This window comes from Bidens hawaiensis, unplaced genomic scaffold (assembly GCF_021521415.1).
Source record: "Bidens hawaiensis isolate Kalapana, Puna unplaced genomic scaffold, B.hawaiensis_p1.1 tig00019791_1, whole genome shotgun sequence".
Taxonomy (NCBI): domain Eukaryota; kingdom Viridiplantae; phylum Streptophyta; class Magnoliopsida; order Asterales; family Asteraceae; genus Bidens; species Bidens hawaiensis.
Window position 1 is genome coordinate 270,052 of NW_027493002.1, and position 19,949 is coordinate 290,000.

Consider the following 19,949-nt stretch of genomic DNA (forward strand, 5'->3'; position numbering starts at 1 on the left):
GAAAACCGGCATATCAGTTCAGAAAAGTATAAATGTAAAATCATCAGCTTCGGTGTTCTTAAAGAGAATCATTTCCATTAGAAGTGGCTCTTGGCCTTTTCTTTACAAATTGGAATTGATTTACATGCAGACTGTGTAAATGAGCTCCCTTCCATGTTGGGATGGGAGTGCCATCGAGCCGATACGCACCTGGTTCGGGATCTCGTTCTTTACGCAGCATGTAGTCTCGAATTTGAAGCTGGAATTGATTCGTGTTTTCCCCAGCTGGGGTTCTATACGCACTCGCCTGCTCAGCCTTTATTACGCCACGAGGTGCGCGAGCGTCCCATCTCTGACAAATGCTTCGACCATATCCTTTACATCTATGCATTCTTCAGTGTTGTGGCCCTTTGTCTTGTGAAAGTCACAGTATTTGCTCCGATCAGCATCGTGACGATGTCGGATTATTGGAGGCTTTGGCCATGGGAGCTCTTCAGTGGCGAATATCTCAGTGACGCTTTTGGTGAGTGGCGTCCATCTGGAGTTCCGGTGCGACTGTACATTATCCCTTCCGCCCAACCGATGTTGCAAGCCGGATGAGGTGTCAAAGTTTACCCTTGACTGCCAAATGCCTAGCTTTCGTTTTTTATTTAGTCGGGCGGTGAGGACGTTGTCTTCTCTCGTCCTCTGGGTGTAGAGGTTTGTGCTCTGTGGGAGATCTCTACCCAGTTGCTTCTCTGTTTCCGCATAGCGTTTTGCTGCTGTCATGATGCCATCCCATGTGGATGGCATGCCATCTTTACCCGTTAGGGTGCGGATGAGCTCTGGGTCATGTGCGCCCTGGATGAAGGCAGCGCGAACAAGATCTTCGCTGATATTGCCCAAACTTAGCTTCTTTGAGTTGAAGCGAGTGATGAAGTTTGGCAGAGATTCGTCTTCCTCTCGTATGCATTTGAGGATTGTCCATTGCTCCTCGGTATACTTCCGTTGCTGGCTGAAGTGTTGGCTAAACTTCTGTTAGAAGTCTGCCCAGTCGTAGATGTGGTTGACCGGTAGACGATCGAACCATGCTCTAGCAGCCCCAACCAGCGTCATTTGGAACATGTAACACCACGTGGGTTCCGTCCAATTGCTGACGGTTGCCCCTGCTATGAACCTGTTCAAATGATCGTCTGGATCAGATATACCGTCATATGTGCCTATGTTGGGCATTTGTTTGGCACTCTTTGGGGCGATTGCTTCAGCAATGTCCCTTGCAAATTTGGACGTTCCTGCATTTGCAACGTTTGGTCTGAACGTTTTAGAGAAGTCTCGTGGACTTCCACCTGTGCTTTTTGGTTTGAAGGCTTGTCCAAAATGCCTTTTCGGTTGGGATCCCGTTTCTTTACGCTTCCCTTTTGCCCTATGGCGAGGGTTCGCGTCGGAGTCGGATTCCTCCGAGTCATCCTCCCAGTAGTCGAATTCGTCGGCCTGTTGCACGGAACGCAAGCGTTCGTCCAACTCAGCCTGGAATTCCTTTTGTCGTGCTTCCGCCCATGCCTTAACTTCATCGAAAGTCTGGCGGGGGAGTCTTCGTTTCTCAAACTGGATATCGGTGGATCCCAGTAGGTGATCATTTACTGCACTTGCCCCGGCTTTGGTAAGTGGGGTAGTGTTCGTAAAATTTACTTCACTTGCCCCGGCTTCGGTAGCCGGGGTAGTGTTCGTAAAAACTGTGTTGCCGGTGTTCATCCCAGTAGCTGGGGTTGTGGTTACCGGAATTTCTCTAATCATCTTTGTAGAAGTTTGCAAAAACTGGAGAAAAATAAAGTTCTAGCTTTATGCACGGATGGCGCCAATGAAGAAACACTAACCGGACCCCAGACAGATTACTGGTAACCTGGGGGTTGGATAGCTGTTTCCCACGAGGGGTTAGACCCTTGGAAGATGGTTCTTCTGATAACCTGCAAAACAGACACCGTGAGCTCGTCACTGAGAAGGGGGGGGGGGGTTCCTCCTTGTGACCACCCTCCGGCGTGAGAATCAGACTAGATTGCTCTTTAAATATAAAAGTATATTAAGAGATTGCTAGAGCAGATATCAGGTATAATATGATAATAATGTAGTAAGATATGTTGTGTTTTGATGATCATACCATTTGGGGTATTTATAGCCGAAGGTAGGTTTCCAAGGAGGTATGGCCGGCTGCAACAGTGTTCCTGTTCATCAACAGTAGCCTACGCACGTGCCCTGCTGGTAGTTGGTGGGTAGGCAGCGGCTGATAGTGACCAGGCCTGCTGTATACTATTCCCTTTCCACCAACTGCCGGCTACGCACGTGGTATGACAGTAGTTGGTGAGTAGGCAGCGGCTAATAGTGATACAGTACAGGAGCATGCTGCTCGCCATACTGTATCAGTGAGCTGTTGTATCTCTGATCAGATCTTTCGCCCATACCTCGTCAGGTACAGTAAAAGGTCCTTTAGTATACAGACTGGCTTATTTGGGCGGGAGTATTCCCCCTCCCGCCTCTGTGCGGGATTGCTCCCGGCTTGGCTCATTCCTTCAGGTGACACTGAATGATCGAGAGCTAAGTGCCTTGTGCGTGTAGCCATGCTGCGCGGGTGGCCTTCCCTAATGGCTTGTATCCGAGGCTGCGGGGACAGGCGGAGTCCTTCACCATTGGGAGGCATTTCCTGCGGGACCAGCTTGCGTACTGCGCGTAAGGACGTCACGTCTCTGAGCATGGTTGGTCCTGCGGATCCAGTTGGTCTCTGCGCAGACGTCCCTGTTTAAGGTGAGTCTTGCGGGTCCAACTGGGCTCTGCTGGGACCTACCTCTTCAAACACGAAGATGCTAAATTCCAAAATCACATCGTAACTCGAGCTCAGCTCGTTTATAATAATATAATAAAGCTTTCCGATTTCCCAACACTTGTTTGCAGAACAAGATCGAACCAACAACGGATAATGGCGGTAGCCATTCCCATCACACCCGCCAAAATACCCACCACCACAAACCCCATAATAATCACCCAATTCCCACACAACCCAAAACCTCTAATCCTTCAAAAATGCAAAACCCTAAAAGACCTCAATCAAATCCACGCCCATCTCATCAAAACCCGCTTCCTCACCGACCCATCAGTCGCCGAAAACTTCCTCGAATCCGCCGCAATCATCTTACGTCACCAGCCAATTGATTACGCCATATCAGTTTTCGACAAATTAAACGAACCCAATTCGTCTGCTTACAATGTAATGATAAGAGGACTTGTGTTAAAGAACCATACCCATGAAGCTATTATTATGTTCAAGAAAATGATGGAAGGTTATGTGCAGGCTGATGAGTTTAGTTTTTCTTGTGTGTTGAAAGCTTGTTCGAGATTACGGGGTTTGGAAGAAGGGAAACAGATTCATGGGTTGGTGGTGAAGATGGGTTTTGGGTGTTGTGGGTTTGTGGAGAATAGTTTGATTGGTATGTACGCGAATTGTGGCGAAATTGGGGTTGCACGCAAGGTGTTCGATGAAATGTCTGAACGAGATGTGTTTACGTGGAACGCGTTGTTTTCGGGGTATACGAAGAGTGGGAGGTGGAAAGAGGCTGTTGAGTTGTTTTATTATATGTTGGAGGTAAAAGCTGAGTTTGATGATGTTACGTTAGTTAGCGTGTTGACGGCGTGTGGGAGAGTTAGGGATTTAGAGTTAGGGGAGTGGATTAATGAGTATATAGAAGCGAATGGGATTAAAAAGAATCTAACTTTGGTCACTGCTCTTATTGACATGTATGCGAAATGTGGCCATGTGGATACTGCTCGACGGTTGTTTGATCAAATGCCACGAAAAGATGTGGTTGCTTGGAGTGCGATGATATCTAGTTACAACCAAGCAAGTAGATGTAAAGAATCACTTACACTGTTTCATGATATGCAAAAGGCTAACGTTGAACCGAATGAGGTCACTATGGTTAGTGTGCTTTCGTCTTGTGCTGAACTTGGAGCTTTAGCAACAGGTAAATGGGTCCATTTCTACATAAAGAAGAAAAAGCTACCACTTACGGTAACATTAGGTACCGCTTTACTTGTCTTCTATGCGAAATGTGGGTCAACCGAGAATCTAATCGAAGTCTTTGAAAACATGCCTAGAAAAAACGTGTTATCATGGACCGTGCTCATTCAAGGTCTCGCAAGCAATGGGCAAGGAAACAAAGCTCTCAAATACTTCGATCTAATGATTGAAAACGGTATAGAACCAAATGATATCACTTTCATTGGTGTCCTTTGTGCTTGCAGTCATGCGGGTCTGGTAGACAAGGGTCGTGCTTTGTTTGAAACCATGATTAAAGATTATAATATCGAACCGAGAATCGAGCATTATGGTTGCATGGTTGACATACTTGGTCGAGCTGGATTGTTAGAGGATGCATACAAGTTTATACAAAGCATGCCTATAAAACCGAATGCGGTTATTTGGAGGACATTATTGGCATCATGCAAAGTTCATAAAAATGTTACAATTGGTGAACTGTCGGTAAATCAGATCATGAATTTAGAACCTCTTCATAGTGGGGACTATTTACTTTTAGCTAGTTTATATGCCTCGGCCGGGAGGTTAGAAGATGCAAGTAGGGTTAGAACCGAGATGAAACAAAGGGGGATTAAAAAGACTCCTGGTTGTAGCTCAATTGAGGTGAACGGGGTCGTTCACGAGTTTTTTTCAGAAGATAATGCAAATCCTGAATGTGAGAAAATATATGCAGAAACTGAAAAAATGATGAAGGAAATAAAGTTGGCAGGTTATGTACCGAATGTATCGGATGCGAGATTTGAAGCGGAAGAATGTGATAAAGAAACATCGGTGTTTCATCATAGCGAAAAACTTGCTATTGCTTTCGGGCTTATAAAGACTACTGCTGGTACCCCTATAAGAATATCAAAGAATTTAAGGGTGTGTACTGATTGCCATAATGCAACAAAAGTGATTTCAAAGGTTTATAATAGAGAGATTATTGTTAGGGATCGTGTTAGGTTTCATCATTTTAAAGATGGCTTGTGTTCCTGCAATGATTATTGGTGAGCTTGTGACATTTTATTTGACATATGGTGTATGTAACCCAAAAGTTTGTTTGTTTTAGGATAGATTATGTTTTGAGTAGATTAGTTTATTCAACAACATTTGTATCATGTCATTATTTACTAGAAGATTTTAGTATGAGATGGTAAATTGCAAAAGGAACAGCATCTTTAAAATTATTAGTTTATGTTCAATTCTTGATTAAATTGAAAGATCGAGCTTCTCTCTTGGCAATTTCTTCTGGTGTGTCACCTCTATAAACAATTTTTATTGCAACATTTTGGTTATTATATATTTATATAAACAAATTATGGTTATTATATATTTATATAAACAAATTATGGTTATTATATATTTATATGAACAAATTACCCAATTGCAAAAGGGACAGCATCAAAAGTAAATATTTTAGCAACTATGTCATGTCATGAGATTGATCAAATGGGTTCCGACAAAGTGCAACATACATGTTTGGAGGGGGGAAATGAATAGAACACCTACACATGATGCTCTTGAGAGACGGAATATCCCAGTTTCTAACAGCTGATGTAATCTTTGCGACTAGGGATACGAGTCGGCGGATCATGTTACCACTGGTTGTTTGATTGCGGCAGTGGTGTGGGATCACATTAGTTGTTGGTGTAATCACCCTCTTATATATGGGTTCTCGGTTAGAGATTTACCGGAACTATATAATTCTATTGAGCTTAGTGTGGTTGTGAAGGAGGAGTTTCATTGGTTAGTGATTATAGCTTGTTGACGAATTTGAAAGGTGAGAAACGAGAAAACTTTTGAAGGCAAAGAGGTCAAGATCGAAGACATAATCGGGAATATAAAGTCGTTTGGTTATCTTTGGTATACGAATAGGTCCAAAAATAGACAAATATATTGGTTGAGATGGTTTAAGTTTTTGTTCATGTAATTTTTCTTGTTTGTTTATAAAAAGTTGTTTGAAAAGAAAAAATCAATAAATAATTTTCTTCATAGGCCCTGCCTTTGTAGATATAACATATATAGAAAGCCAAGTCAACAAGAAGACAACAAATTCAGCAGCAGATCATCAATACCCATCATAGACCTTGAGTTATCCACTCACAACTGTTATTTGATTTAGTTTAGTAGTTTTTATTTACTACTAACTAGTAAAATACTAGTATTTGTTGTGGTTAAAGCAAAAACCAGGGATTGCACAGCCAATTAGTCATAAAACCATCTTAAAAGAGTGCCTACAGCATCAAATTGCATAAAGCAAGTACCAGGATTGCAAAGTCACAGTAAAACCATCGTCATTAACCAACCAAGTTAAAAAAAGTAAAGACCAAGTTCAAACAAGCAACACTATTAAACACACACCAAGTCTTCCCCACACGCCTATTATATATATATAGACATGCTTATATCAGTTCTTGAATTAATCTTTCTCTTCACTGATGAGATCCATGACCACACCCTTGATACTTCCATTGTTCTTCTTCAACAACCTCTTGTTCGCTTCAACATCTGCAAAACCCTAACAAACAGATCACATCAAAACCACTACACAAACTGACAAACATTTAAACACAAAAAAAAAAAAAAACACAATACAAACTCACCATTTCACGCAACTCATCAAGCATCGGATCCCACTCCATAACACCACAAAGATCATCAACAGACTTATCCAAATCATTATTATTCATCCTCAAGATCTCCTTGTTCAAATCCAACTGCTTGAACCCCATCGCCTCCAGAACCTTAGCAGGATCACGCTTGCCCGATGCTGGCTGAACCACCACTGATGCTGCATCGCTACTCACAGACGGCATTGCAGAAAAGCCCACTTCAGGATAACTACTTGGGTCAATAAATGTAGTTCCCGCTGGAAGCACACCCAAAGCGGTCCCAACTGCTGTTGAATTATAAACTGTAGAGCTAACAGTCTCTAATGGACCAGAAATGGTAGCCATAGTGCTTGACACACTGTCCTTATCATCATCGTTATCAATGTTCAATGAGTCATTAACAGGAAATTTCAGTTCATGATAAACTTTTTTCGGCTTAGTGACAGGTGGCAGATTTAAATTGATTAAGGTTTCACCAACATTTTTCATAGACGAATCGACCTTCATGAACAATAAACAAATTAATTAACACTGATATTTAAGCATTATTACAATTTATAACTCATTAAACTTAATTACCTCGATTGTGACCCAAATCCGCTCCCCAAAGTTACATCCAGATGGCGACACCATCTGCCAGTAAGATGTATGTCGACCCGGAAGCTCAGGAGCAGTAAAGTCAACTGAAATGTCAACTTCCTTTCCCACAGACAGCCCATTTACCGGGATCTGACAAAAGATAAACGCTATAAAGACCATACTTCAATTTTTCACATATATTATAAGATATGGTTACAAAAGGTACAAACCTGAACATCAACAGAAACTGAACTGCTCAAACAAGCTCCGCCGATCCACTGAAGCCATGAGCCGAAGGGCCAGTTGTCGGAACCGTTGTTTTTCATCCTCCATGTTTTAGTAAATGCAGTAAGTGGAGCCATGATGGTTCCATCAAGAACACTGACATCAAGTATGAACAGGCTATCGAGCTTCTTTAACTGAGATGGATTCAACCCAAAACCCTGCATGGTATTATGTAGAGGTATATGTGGCTGTGGACTACAAAGCGGCTGTAAAAACATAGAATATAGACAATTTAGTAATAAGTTAATAATTTTACTAAATTAGTTTAGTATAAAAGTAGCATACAGGCAGATGATGATCCCCATAAGCCGTTGTTGGGTAATCCATTACGGTGTAGTCAGTAGCATTTCCCATTCCCACAAAGCAAAACTGACAAAGGTCATAATCGTTTTTCCTGCAAATTTACTAAAAGTTCAGTAAAAAAAACATGCTTAAAAAAATTAACAGAACTAACATCTAAACTTTCTTACACTTTTGACTTAAACCGAGGGCCGGTTATGGGGTGAACTCCACAACCATCACAAATAACACCTCTGTGGAAGACATTGTTCACGCCATTATTATCACAAATAACATCTCTCTTCCCATGAGGACTGTCAGAGTGACGAGAATGACCCTGTGAATCGGATCTGCTCGTTAATGGCACTCCAGAAAATGGGCATTGATTAAATGCATTCACCAATCCCGGAGTGAAGCCTGAAGAGCTGCTAGAATTATTGGTATTTTTGTTAATACCAGCAGCTAACCGACTAGGAAAAAACGTCAGAGCAGCCGTTTGATGCTGTATGTGTTGACTCATTGGCTTTGCTTGAAATTGTTGACCTTGAAAATCAGTACCTAGGGCTCTAACAAAACTGTCATAATGTTCATCCAAAGATCCACCGCTGATGTCATCCTTTTTATCAGAGTTTGAACGGATTGGAGCGTTTATAAATCCATACCCAGAATGAGGAATTTTAAAATCCATGCGTCTAAGAGACTGACCATCTTTGAACTTCACACCTCCGGTAGCCTTTTGAACCTTCTTTTCCTTATTCTTTGACTTTGAACCCTCAGCTTCAGTTTTCAACTGAACCTTACTCTTTTTAGCAGTAAATGATTCAGAGTTCACATTTGATGGACCACCAGTAGTAGGGTACACCCCCGGGCTAGCCACAGAAGATAAAACCGGATCAAGGTACACAGCCTTCATCTTTTGCACAAGCTCAGCAACCGCAGGTGCAGAGGATGATGCTTTAGATGCTAAATCAAGAGACAGCTTTCCAATAGCCTCAAGCGGTGGCTCAGGAACAGATTTCAAAATGTCAGAAACAGCGGAGTTCAAGATTTGATTTGATTGCTCGTTTTGCGGAGACTTCAAGGGAGCCGAATTCTCACTTGGTCCACTAAAGTTACTACCTTTTAAGTTCACAGTAATCCTCAATGGATCCAGAGATTGTGTCACAACATCACAAAGATCATCATCAGCAGCAAGAGTAACAGCATCACCATCTTCATCAACATAAGTCATGGTGAACTCAACATCAGATCCAAAACTAAAGAAGCTCCGGATCTTTTCCTTCAACATAACCATGTCGAGATCAAGTTTCCCATCACTGATTGAAACATTAAGACGCCAAAGTGTTTCCCCAAACCTAACCTGAAAAATCACCACACATGTGTATCAAAATTTTATCAACTGGCAGCTAAAATAAACAAAACACATTCCAAAATTCCAAATAGACTGATAAAAATATAATTCAATCATAACAAGATAACCATTCAGCTAACACCTGTACAATAATGTCCTGCAAAATTTCACTTAATGAGTTTCAACACTAAGGCTTTACAAAAAATAAATCCTTAAATACACGATACACCTAAAAACTCTTCAATTCATAAAATGCAATTCAACTGTTTTTTATTAACAAAACTAATAAAGCCAAACATCAAACAACTTAAAACCAGAAGCACATTAAAAAATTATAAAAAGAAATAAAAAAAAAAACTAAATTAGGTTTTCACACGAAAATACTAAATCCTGCATAAAACAGTACTGATCATGATTTTAAAAAAAATTAAGTTTACACAAAAATACTAAATCCTGCATAAAACAGTACTGATCATTATTTAAAAACTAAAAAAAAAACTAGATTAGGTTTTCGCACGAAAATACTAAATCCTGCATAAAACAGTACTGATCATGATTTAAAAAACTTAAAAAAAAACTAAATTAGGTTTTCGCACGAAAATACTAAATCCTGCATAAAACAGTACTGATCATGATCAAAATTAACAAACATATAAACAAAATAAAAAAATTATACAACAAACTCAAACCCTAACCCTAGCTTCAACCAGCATCAGAAAACAAGCACTATCCTCTATCCTCATGATCATTCACTACGATCACTTACAACATACAACAATCAACCAATTACACCACAAAACAGAACACAACACTAAAACCTAGCACATAATATCACGATCAAAGCGAATTGGAAACATGCATATGCAAAATTGAACCGGTCAAAAGCGTGAAAACGAACCTTGATCACTATCGAAGCCATGTCGAAATAGTGAAGCTAACGCCAAAAGCCCTAAAAAAACAAAACGTAAACCTGCGAAACCGAATAGAAAATTAGTACGGACGATTGTTGAATATATGAATGAAAAGGCGATCGGAGTGGATTGTGTGGTGAATTGAATCGGCGTGAGGCTACGGGAGTTGTAGCCGGTGACGGTGAGGGTTATAGTATTATTATTATTATTATTATTATAGAGAACAAGGCATCATATTATCATATATGGTATGATATTGGTACGTACTAGTGTATAGAAAACTTGGAAAGCAAGTACATTACGGAAACCCAAAAGGACTTATTTTTTTAAGATTATTATAAAAAAATATATTTGAACTTTTTCAATTTGAAAGGCCAGATAATGTGATTTTAAACCCAAAAAAGTCTTCACATTTGTTGACAAGGAAAAGAATAATTAAAAAATAATGAAATGTGATTCATCGTTGGAGTTGAAACTGGGTTGTCAAGTACTTAAGTACTGGTTATGACTTACGACCTTTTATTTTTGAAAACCTTCTACTTGAATATAATGTTTGAACACATTTAAATTTATCTTATCAATTTCGAAACTCGTATTGTATATGTATATGTGACTATTAGTGTTATTGTTTGTGCTTGAAATTCTTCTTTCTTTAAAGCCTAATTTTTACAAGCAAATAAAGGCTTCATTAATAGGTAAGGCTATAGAGTTATCCCTAAAAAAGGTCGTTGACCGTTTCACGTCACCTATCTTATAAATCATTTAGCGTTTGCTATCTTTCTTTCACATTTTCTTACTATTTCTTTAAATTTGCTTGTACTCAAGGACAAAGCATTCATTCTCTTTTTTCCACGTATGTGTCTCTTCTCCTATGTCGTCCAAATCTACGGTCCTTAATTTTAGAAATCATCCGGGCCATATGGTTCAAGTTCAAAGTTCGTTAAACCCGTTTTTTGTTTAGTTTGTTTAATGACAGATGCAAGTTTGGTTTAAATGTTTTGAAATAGAAAATGCAACTGAAAGTGTAAATAATATTAATGCTTGAAAAAATAAACATAATTTTTTAACTAACATCCATCCTAAAGACGAAATGTTTGGCCATCGTCCAAATAATAGTGACGAAACCCATACCTTCTCATACTTAGAAAGAAATGTTAAATTTCAACATATCACAAGATTTGTCATGCATATTACTTTTAGTTTCTAAACGTTCTGTAACCGTCAAAACAGAAGTGACGACGTAACCCGTAAACTTTTTTTTGTATTTCATCTGTTTCAACTAATGGAGTATTCCATTTTGTTAAAAAGTAGAACTCAAGGTATCAAATTAGATACAACCAAAAACAATTATTTCGATTACTTAGAAAAAAATATGTAAACTATAAGTTTAAGTCCAAAATTTATCTTTTTATATGATTTATCACATACAACAAATAATAAAATGTTAGTCCATTAATAGGTATGGCCGAGAGTTCCTTAAAAAGGTTATGGACCCCTTCTGCCCTTCACATCACCAATCTTATAAATTACCTCGATCGTTCTTTTATCCTCTTTTACATTTTCTTACTTTTCCTTCTCTCTTTTCTATGTATGCATTTCTTTTCCTCTTCTCTTATAAATATGTTTTGTTTGTTTATAAAAACCAAAGCAAGTTTAGTTTAAGTGTTTTGAAATCTATCTATTATAATAAAAGACTATTGTTTTTGCCACTTGTCAATCTCATAGTTTTCATCATTTTTTTTCACTTATGGTCCTTGTCTTTTAAGTAATTTTAATATATGAATTCAAGTTTGTTATTATTATATCTAAATTCTAATCGATTCATTCATTAACATTAATGGTGAAATAAGAAAATAAGGAAATATTAAAATTGACGTTGCAGGTTTGTTAGAATAAAATTTTAAAGTCACAGATAATTGCAAATTAAAGCAAATATAAGGTGCATCATTGTCGAAAAATTTGGATTTGTATGATAAACTACAAATTGTTTTTTAAACTTGGATTCGAGGAACAATGTCTAATTTTTCATATAAGATTGGTTTTTAATTTGGATTAATAATTTTCTTGTATGCATTTGAACTCAGAAAAATGTGTATTTTTTTAATTTTCTTCAAACATTTTGCATAAATATTGCAAACATGGAAAATACATGTTATATATACCTTGGTGTTTAACATTATATTATTGAAGTTGAATGTTATAATTATAATCTATGTATACCGATTTACTATATAAAGTATAATCATTATTTATGTGATTTTTTGCTTAGTATAAAAGGTTTTAGCAATAAGAAAATCATTATTTAGTTTTCAATATTTTCTTCTATAACTAAGGCCAAAATGTTTCAGAAACATATATTTTCACATTAATATAAAAAATAGTAAACTCGGTTAAAATTCATTTACCATGCTTCCAACAAATCCGAAATCTTTGTTTTTTTCCTGTAAGTTATTTATATATATATATATATCGATTAATTAAATATTTCAACAACTCCCATAATATTAACTAATAACACGGGATTAGTATTCAAAATTTAAACATTCATTATCTAATACTTTCAACTATTATAAATAAGAATCACTACCTTCACTTTATACAACTTTTAATCTTCTAATATTCTGCTAACGTGGAATAATCACTTTTATTTGAACATGATTTTAAGTTAGTATGTCTTTGTCATTTTCCATTAATATGAAATGAAAAAAAATCATTTTGTTATATTTTAATTTCCGGTTTATATATTGCTTGATTATACAATTGTTAGTTGTAAAATATAAAATCAAGTAAAAATTTGTCATACACAGAATATTAATGACACCAAATTTATCATGATCAATCAGTTTCAAATTCTAAAGATTATAAGAATGACTATATCATCAAAGTTCAGGTAATCTGGTATTTTGAATAATCATGTTTTTGGGATAAATATGAGCAGATGATCTCAGATGACATTATATTAATTGATTAAAATATATGATATTTTATGTGTATGAATATGTTTTTTGTTAGTTTCATGAATATATTATTATTTATCTAGGGTTGGTATGTACTTGAAGAATCTTATTTGTCACACAGACAACTATATGTGGCTATATCAAGAGTTATAAACATACATATATGTTACCTTATCGAGAGTTACAAGCATGCATGGACTAAAGATTTTGATTGTGATAAACAATGTATACCAACCAATATAATCACAAATGTAATGTACAATGAAGGTTTTACTTATTTATAACATATTTGTGTAATCTTAGTTATGTAATTTCTGTAATTTAAATGTAAATTGTAACTGTATAAGAAGTATGATCATATTGTTAACTATATTTCACTTAATGGTTACAGTATAAAATTTCATCAATTACCCGTGTAATATACGAGCCTCAAACTAGTAGAAAAATAAAACTGAAGGTGTAAATAATGTTTTATCCAAAATAAATAGATAAAACGACTTTAAGAGAACTTTTAATATACGAATTTGATAAAGGAGTAAAAAAAGTTACGGTTTGTACGACCTATTTTATTTTTTAAAGCGATGCGTAAATTTGGAGGAACACTATTCAGCCTTTATTTATTTTTAAATATATTTGAAAGTGGTTGTAAGTGGATGAGTGCGAAAAAAATAATAATAAAAATGTAAAAGAGTATTATTTAATTGAATATGAGAGAAAAAATGAGTGCTTTTTAGTGTAATTATAAAGATTGAAAAGCTGCACGGAATGCTCTAACAAAATGCATAAAATTGCTTAGAAGTTAATTAATACACATGGTCACAAACCTAAAGAACGGGAGTACGGGACCAAGCCAGCAAGCCTCCACATTTAGTCAGTCATTTAAACTTCTTGATGAGTTTGGGCTCTAGACATGTCAAGGCCCAAGACTAGTGTAGCTGCTAGCCTGCTATACATGGTAATGAACTAGTATTTTAACTAAGTCTTTAATGTGATTTTTTTTATCATACTTCTAAACACTTTTATAAACCACATGTATATGCATCTCGCAGGAATTAAATATTCCATTTTTAGAGTACAGCAACACTCCCATTTAATTCAATTGAAACATGATGTTATCGAGTCTTGATGATTAGGTTTCTGAAGATATGTGTGATTTTGTAATTTTGTTGTTGAAGAATTTCAATACTTTATTGATTTGCATCTAATTTCTTTTCTTATTTATGGCAATGATTGTGTATTGTTTAATGAGTTATGTTAATATGTTTAAGCATCTAACATATTATAAAACTATTATTTTATACTTCAGAAAACACCACTAGTGATGCTGAGGTGACACCAATGATCTCATTGAAACACTATGCTCCTACCCTCAGACCATTAATGGCGGCTCCCAGTGACCCACCTCACGCACATCACTCTTTAGCACACCCAATCAATTTTTTTCCTTTTCTTCATGATTTCTTTACATTTCTTTTTTTTAACGACCAACTAAGTAACGCCGGGTACTTCGTACGCGGCCCCCATTGGCTAAAGGTAGCCCGAGCCGGCCACTAGTCCGGACGGACGGAGCCCCTAGCGGTCCCCCTATTGAGGGATTCACCGGATAAAACCCGAACCCACACCCGCCAAATGGCACGACAGCGAGGAGCCGGTAAAACCGGTGAGATCAGGACTCGTCATGGTCATCCCTCATATCTCCCATATAAATTGGCGATAGTGAAGTTTGACCCCCCTACCTCTTACTTGTAAAGTGAGTGCTCTACCATTGAACCACATCCAATTTATTCCATTGAGCCATAAAACAATATAGACGTATGAACTTATTTGTTTAATATCGATCTTCTAAGACGTATGTATGAACTTATTTGTTAAACCAATCAAAGAGTCAAAAGAAATTTCACATTCATATAACATTTCACATCAATATTCTTAATTCCTTGTGAAATAGAGGAAGACAAAACGAGCCCATTTTATTTGAATAAAATGCATGGAACAAAATTTATCATGTTACATATATATGATATACAATCTCATGCATTGCTGAAGTAACAATTGTCGGGTCTTGGAATGGTGTAGACCGAATCTAGCATTTTCGAGTCTTTGTCTAGAAGTGTAAAATGAATATAACCCGTTAGAAGGGGGCTTCAGGCTTCTGAGACCATCCTCTGACGATATATATATATATGTGTGTGTGTTGTCTATGTTAGCATCTACAGAGAGAACTTGCTAAACTGAACCGAAAGAGAGCCCTCAGTAAGGATAAGTACCACCCCGTTAATAGTAGGGAGATATGGGTTGGATTCGGCCTAATGGATCGCCCCGCATTTATGCATAAACCAAAACATTAAGCCTTATCCGAACATACGTCATCGTGCCTGCAAAAATCTACATACATGTTTATAGGTTTGGTTTTGGCTTGGAAAATATACACTAAAACCAAGGGCGTGCATGTATCGAAAAACCCGAATTCGAAACCAAAATAACCGAGCCGGAACAAAAACTGACGGGTTGGTTAATGTGTTTGTAGATTTTCCTTACAAACCAAATATAATCGAATTTATAGATTTTCATTATTTATTTTGTATTTTAAGTTATTTATAAGCAGTTAATGATAATGTAACGCAATATTTTAGCCCGAAATGTATATCGCTCTTTTAATTAACAAAAAGATTTAGGCTTAAATGTATTTTTTTTGAACATATTTTTTCTCCGGCCCAAAAAAAATAAAACCCTGTAACGTAATTTCGGATTTTGTCTGGGTTTGAGCTCAAACCCATCAAAACCGACCCGTATACACCCCTGACTAAAACAATTAATCTATAACAGAGTGGAGTGAAGAATAGAATACCCGATTCAAACTACCATATAGCTAGATCGACATGATCATAGTCGATGAGTGAGGTAAGGGTAAGATGATCCCGGGCCCGAAACCGGCCCAAAAAACAAAGACATAAACCAACCAGCCTCAGCCTGTTCTTCCCTTTCCGATATCATCATCTGCTCTTCTTCCACTATTAAATCATACAACCTTTTGCTCATATACACCTTCACAGCCTCAACACCTTCTGCCACCACTTCGGGTGGCGGAACCTCCAACGGGTTATGCTCCACCGATAGTCTAGTCAGATTCTCCAGCCGCCCGAATGTAACGGGCAGCTCTTGAATCTGATTGTTGCATATATCGAGTTCTCTAAGGTTGGTTAAATCTCCTATTGTGTCAGGGAGACATGTGAGATCATTAAAGTTGCTGCTTACATTAAGAACCACAAGCTTTGTTAGCTTTCCAATTGAGTATGGCAGGCCTTTGAGCTCATTGAAGTGCACATCAAGGATTTGAAGAGATGTCATTTCGCCGATGGAGGTAGGAAGGCAACGCAACTTGTTTAGAGGCATCAAAAGCTTCCTTAGAGTCACCAGTTCGTAACCGATGTTGGCGGGAAGATTTCCAATTTTATTTAAACTGGCATCAAATTCTACCAATGATCTGAACCAACAATATCAGTTTCTTGTTATTTTATATGATGAAATGCAAAAGAAAGTAATCCTAAACCAATACAAAAAAGAAAAAAAAATATGCAAAAAAGAAGAAAGTAGGTAATGTGATGAATGAGATTTTTTACTTTGTTAGTTTATTTGATGGGGTCATCTATACCCATACTGGTTTAAATAACCATCCAGTAGAGGTCGAACGACTGATTGACCAAAAATCTCATAGTTTGACTGTCTATGGTCAGAGCAACTGTCATAGTACTGGTCAAACTGTTGTTCTGAACAATAATTTTGAAATTTTGACCTCTAATGATCAAAACGACAGTACAAATATTATTCAATCGGGAGTTCTTACCAATCATTTTCAATGTTTTACTTTTTTGATAAAAACGATTGTCTGTATGTTTTGTGAACAGTCGTATGATGGCATGAGATAAAATGGGAGCGTGTAGCTGTAATCCCCCTTAACTGATTACCTGCATTTGCAAATGCCATCGGGCAACGAAGTGAGTTTGTTGCTAGAGACATTTAGAATCTTCAATAGTTGCAGCGCGCCAATGGATTCTGGTAGTGATTTAAACAGATTGGTAGAAACATTAAGCTCCTCGAGCATCGCAAGTCCAGCAAGTGAATCTGGAAGAGCCTGTTTCAATGCACCAAATATTACAAGCAAATATTAACAGCTCGCATCACAAATAGGTTTAAGTCTGAGCAGATTGCATTGCAGACTAACCGAAAGTTTATTGGAGGACAGGTTAAGAGACACCAGAGTACGAAGCTTCCCGAACGCTTCAGGAACAAAGGGCAATTGCCGGTAAGATAAATCAATCCGTTCGACACCGTTCATCAACACGTCCTCTAAAATATCAGCCATCTCCTCCTTCACCTCCTCCGCAATTGTAGGAAGCATAGAGGACACCTTATTATCAATCCTGGATAATTTACCAGCATCCTTAGCAGTATCATAAAGCTTATTAAGTCTTCTCTCAGCAACAACCAACAGCTTGCTATAAGTCTCATGCATCTCATCCAACGAGATCAAAGCTTTATACATCTGCATCTCTATCTTCGCCGCCCTCTTCCTTTTCTCCACCACCTCCATCTCCTGTTCCGACAATGTGATCCCGTCGAATTGAACCGCGAATGGCGACTCAGCTTCCGCGTACCTCGACCTAGCCATCTCAACGGTTTCCGGATCAGGACGCTCGCCTAGAGTTTTTATTACAGATCGGATTTGAGATACCTCGACCACGACAGCACGAATGTTCGCGAGGATGTCATCGTCGGTTAACTGAGCCACACGTTCGGCCATTTCGGTGTAGGATTCACGTTGAGAAAGCTCGGTGTACGTTTCGGGTAAAGCGGATGGCTGGTGAAGCCTTTCGTTCTCTAACTCTTGTAATTGCCTGCGTTTGAAGCTCGGGATCCTGGTCATGACGTAAGATAGGATTCGCATCTTCCTAGGACTCGCATTCGGATCCATGGCCATTGATCTCCTAGGGCTATTGGGATCCATGGTCACTATTTTCCTAGGGCTATTAGGATCCATGGTCACAATTCTCCTAGGGCTATTAGGATCCATGGTCACTATTCTCCTAGGGCTGGGATTCGGATCCATGGACATTGTTCAATATGATGATGATGATGATGATTCAGAGAGATCAATGAACGTAACGTGTTGCCTTGGTTAATTGATCGGCGCGTTACGCATGTCTCGTCTGAAACCGGAGAAAGAAAGAAGAAGGTAGGCAATGAAGAGTTGATGGACGATGACGACGCATGCAATGCAATTATGGACGTTGCTGCATTATTTTAAGAGGATTTTTACAACCTGTGGCTTCCAGTTTTTCAGGTCAATATCATTCGTTCATTACTGCCAAAAATAGAGATTCAAATTACAGAATCATAATTCATACTTCTTTTTATTTTCAAACTAATTTTATCCTCTCAAAAGAGAAACTCTTTTTTTGGCGCCATTCACAAGTCTTAATTAGTTTGTGAATTACTCAATAAAAACAATGTAGAAGCCACAAAATTGTCTAACATATAATCCAACATCATTTCAAACGGCCTTACGAATCCGTTTTCACCAAATATTTTTAAAATTTCATCGTCTACAGTCAAAACAGTCGTTTGAATATTAAACAAAACGGTCTTTTTGACCAATAATTCTCTAAGTTTGACCCCCCAAACAACCTTTCTAATCAATAATTTTCAAAGTTTAACTTTATTTTTTTTAATGGTTGTCTAAGTGTTTTGTGGACGGTCGTGTTATGTGTGAAATCATATAAGGGTAGTGTAGCCGTAGCATGACCCTAAAAAGAAACCTCGTAGATGATATGGGCTCAAGTGTTTTTCTCTCACTTGTCTTTTTACTATTTTGAATGTCTTGTACTCTCGTTGAGACAGATGATTGTACTTGGCTTGACTATGTAAATTACTCCGGATCCATCCGAAAGGTTGAAGAGGCCTATAGGGACACGAACACATACTTATTATTGTTTGTATACTTAGCGTATGCGTACTAGTACGCATAGCTAAAGCTATAGTAACACCATAGACATGATAGTTTTAAGAATGAAGTTTGAGCTAGAAATGCACATCGCAACAATTATGATTCCATCATGCCAGTCATGTAAACATAATCAGAGAAACAACTTGGATTTGTGAACCCGACGAATACCGAGTAACGAGACGTATCTAACAGTTACAGATACAACAAATGACCGAAACAAAAATAAAGTAAGTTAATAATAACGTGACCAGCCTAAAAGTAAGCCTGTAAACGAACCGATCGTTTGGTAAACTGTTCGTGAATTGTTCAATGGGAAGTTTGTTTATGTTTGTTTATTAATAAACGAACGAACATGAACACATGTTCCGTTCGTTCAATTCATTTACATGCTTTCATTATTCACATTGATGAATATATCGGTCTTAATCTCTAGCCTCTGCCGATTTTATTTATGTTCGTTTGTAAAATCTCGTTTGGTAAGTTTTCGTGAACACATTATGTCCTTAACAAATGAAAATGAACAAGACTCGTGTTCGTTCGGTTCGTTTACACAGCCCTAACTAAAAGTAATTGTCAAAAACAATGCTTAAAAATACAAACTATTATTCAACGAATTTTATCTATAAAGTATAAATATTAAATGTTAAATTGGCCCATTCAGAAACTAAAGCCCTCAGCCCACGTAAAAACGTCCATGGGCTCAGACACAAGACCCTTATACTCTATAAACCGAGTTAGGGTTTGCATTCTCACCTAACCGAGTTACTCTCTCCTAACTCAGTTCGTCACGCCGTCTGATTCCTTTCAGGTAAGCTAATTGATTCATCACCGGACATTATATATTCACGTACAATTTATTCAATTCAAAACACATCTGGATCTTTCAGGTTAAAATGACTACCAGACTAAGAAAGAACCGCAAGAAGCGAGGCCACGTCAGCGCCGGACAC

General features: G+C 37.6%; 2 protein-coding genes and 2 pseudogenes across 3 annotated transcripts; 2 read left to right on the forward strand and 2 right to left on the reverse strand.

The window, feature by feature from the left end:
- The first annotated feature begins 2,841 nt into the window (after positions 1-2,841).
- On the forward strand, positions 2,842-5,172 carry LOC143559224 (pentatricopeptide repeat-containing protein At2g29760, chloroplastic pseudogene; annotated as a pseudogene).
- A 1,236-nt stretch (positions 5,173-6,408) lies between these two features.
- On the reverse strand, positions 6,409-10,267 carry LOC143559214 (protein NBR1 homolog). The gene is made up of 7 exons (XM_077047866.1): positions 10,026-10,267; positions 7,968-9,136; positions 7,783-7,891; positions 7,443-7,703; positions 7,213-7,362; positions 6,625-7,134; positions 6,409-6,539 (listed from the first exon to the last, which is right to left on the reverse strand). Exons 1-7 carry the CDS (start codon positions 10,044-10,046, stop codon positions 6,441-6,443), a joined length of 2,319 nt encoding a protein of 772 aa, XP_076903981.1. The 5' UTR covers positions 10,047-10,267; the 3' UTR covers positions 6,409-6,440.
- Positions 10,268-14,907: 4,640 nt separating this feature from the next.
- On the reverse strand, positions 14,908-18,429 carry LOC143559203 (plant intracellular Ras-group-related LRR protein 9-like). 2 transcript variants are annotated; one of them, XM_077047861.1, is made up of 4 exons: positions 17,218-18,429; positions 16,961-17,127; positions 15,844-16,479; positions 14,908-15,370 (listed from the first exon to the last, which is right to left on the reverse strand). In XM_077047861.1, the coding sequence occupies exons 1-3, from the start codon at positions 18,106-18,108 to the stop codon at positions 15,879-15,881; spliced, it is 1,659 nt and encodes a 552-aa protein (XP_076903976.1). In that variant the 5' UTR covers positions 18,109-18,429; the 3' UTR covers positions 14,908-15,370; positions 15,844-15,878. The 2 variants fall into 2 exon arrangements, with proteins under 2 accessions (XP_076903976.1, XP_076903975.1); XM_077047860.1 differs by having other exon boundaries at positions 14,908-15,380.
- Positions 18,430-19,884: 1,455 nt separating this feature from the next.
- Positions 19,885-19,949, forward strand: part of LOC143559204 (large ribosomal subunit protein uL15x pseudogene) — a 351-nt pseudogene continuing 286 nt past the window's right edge.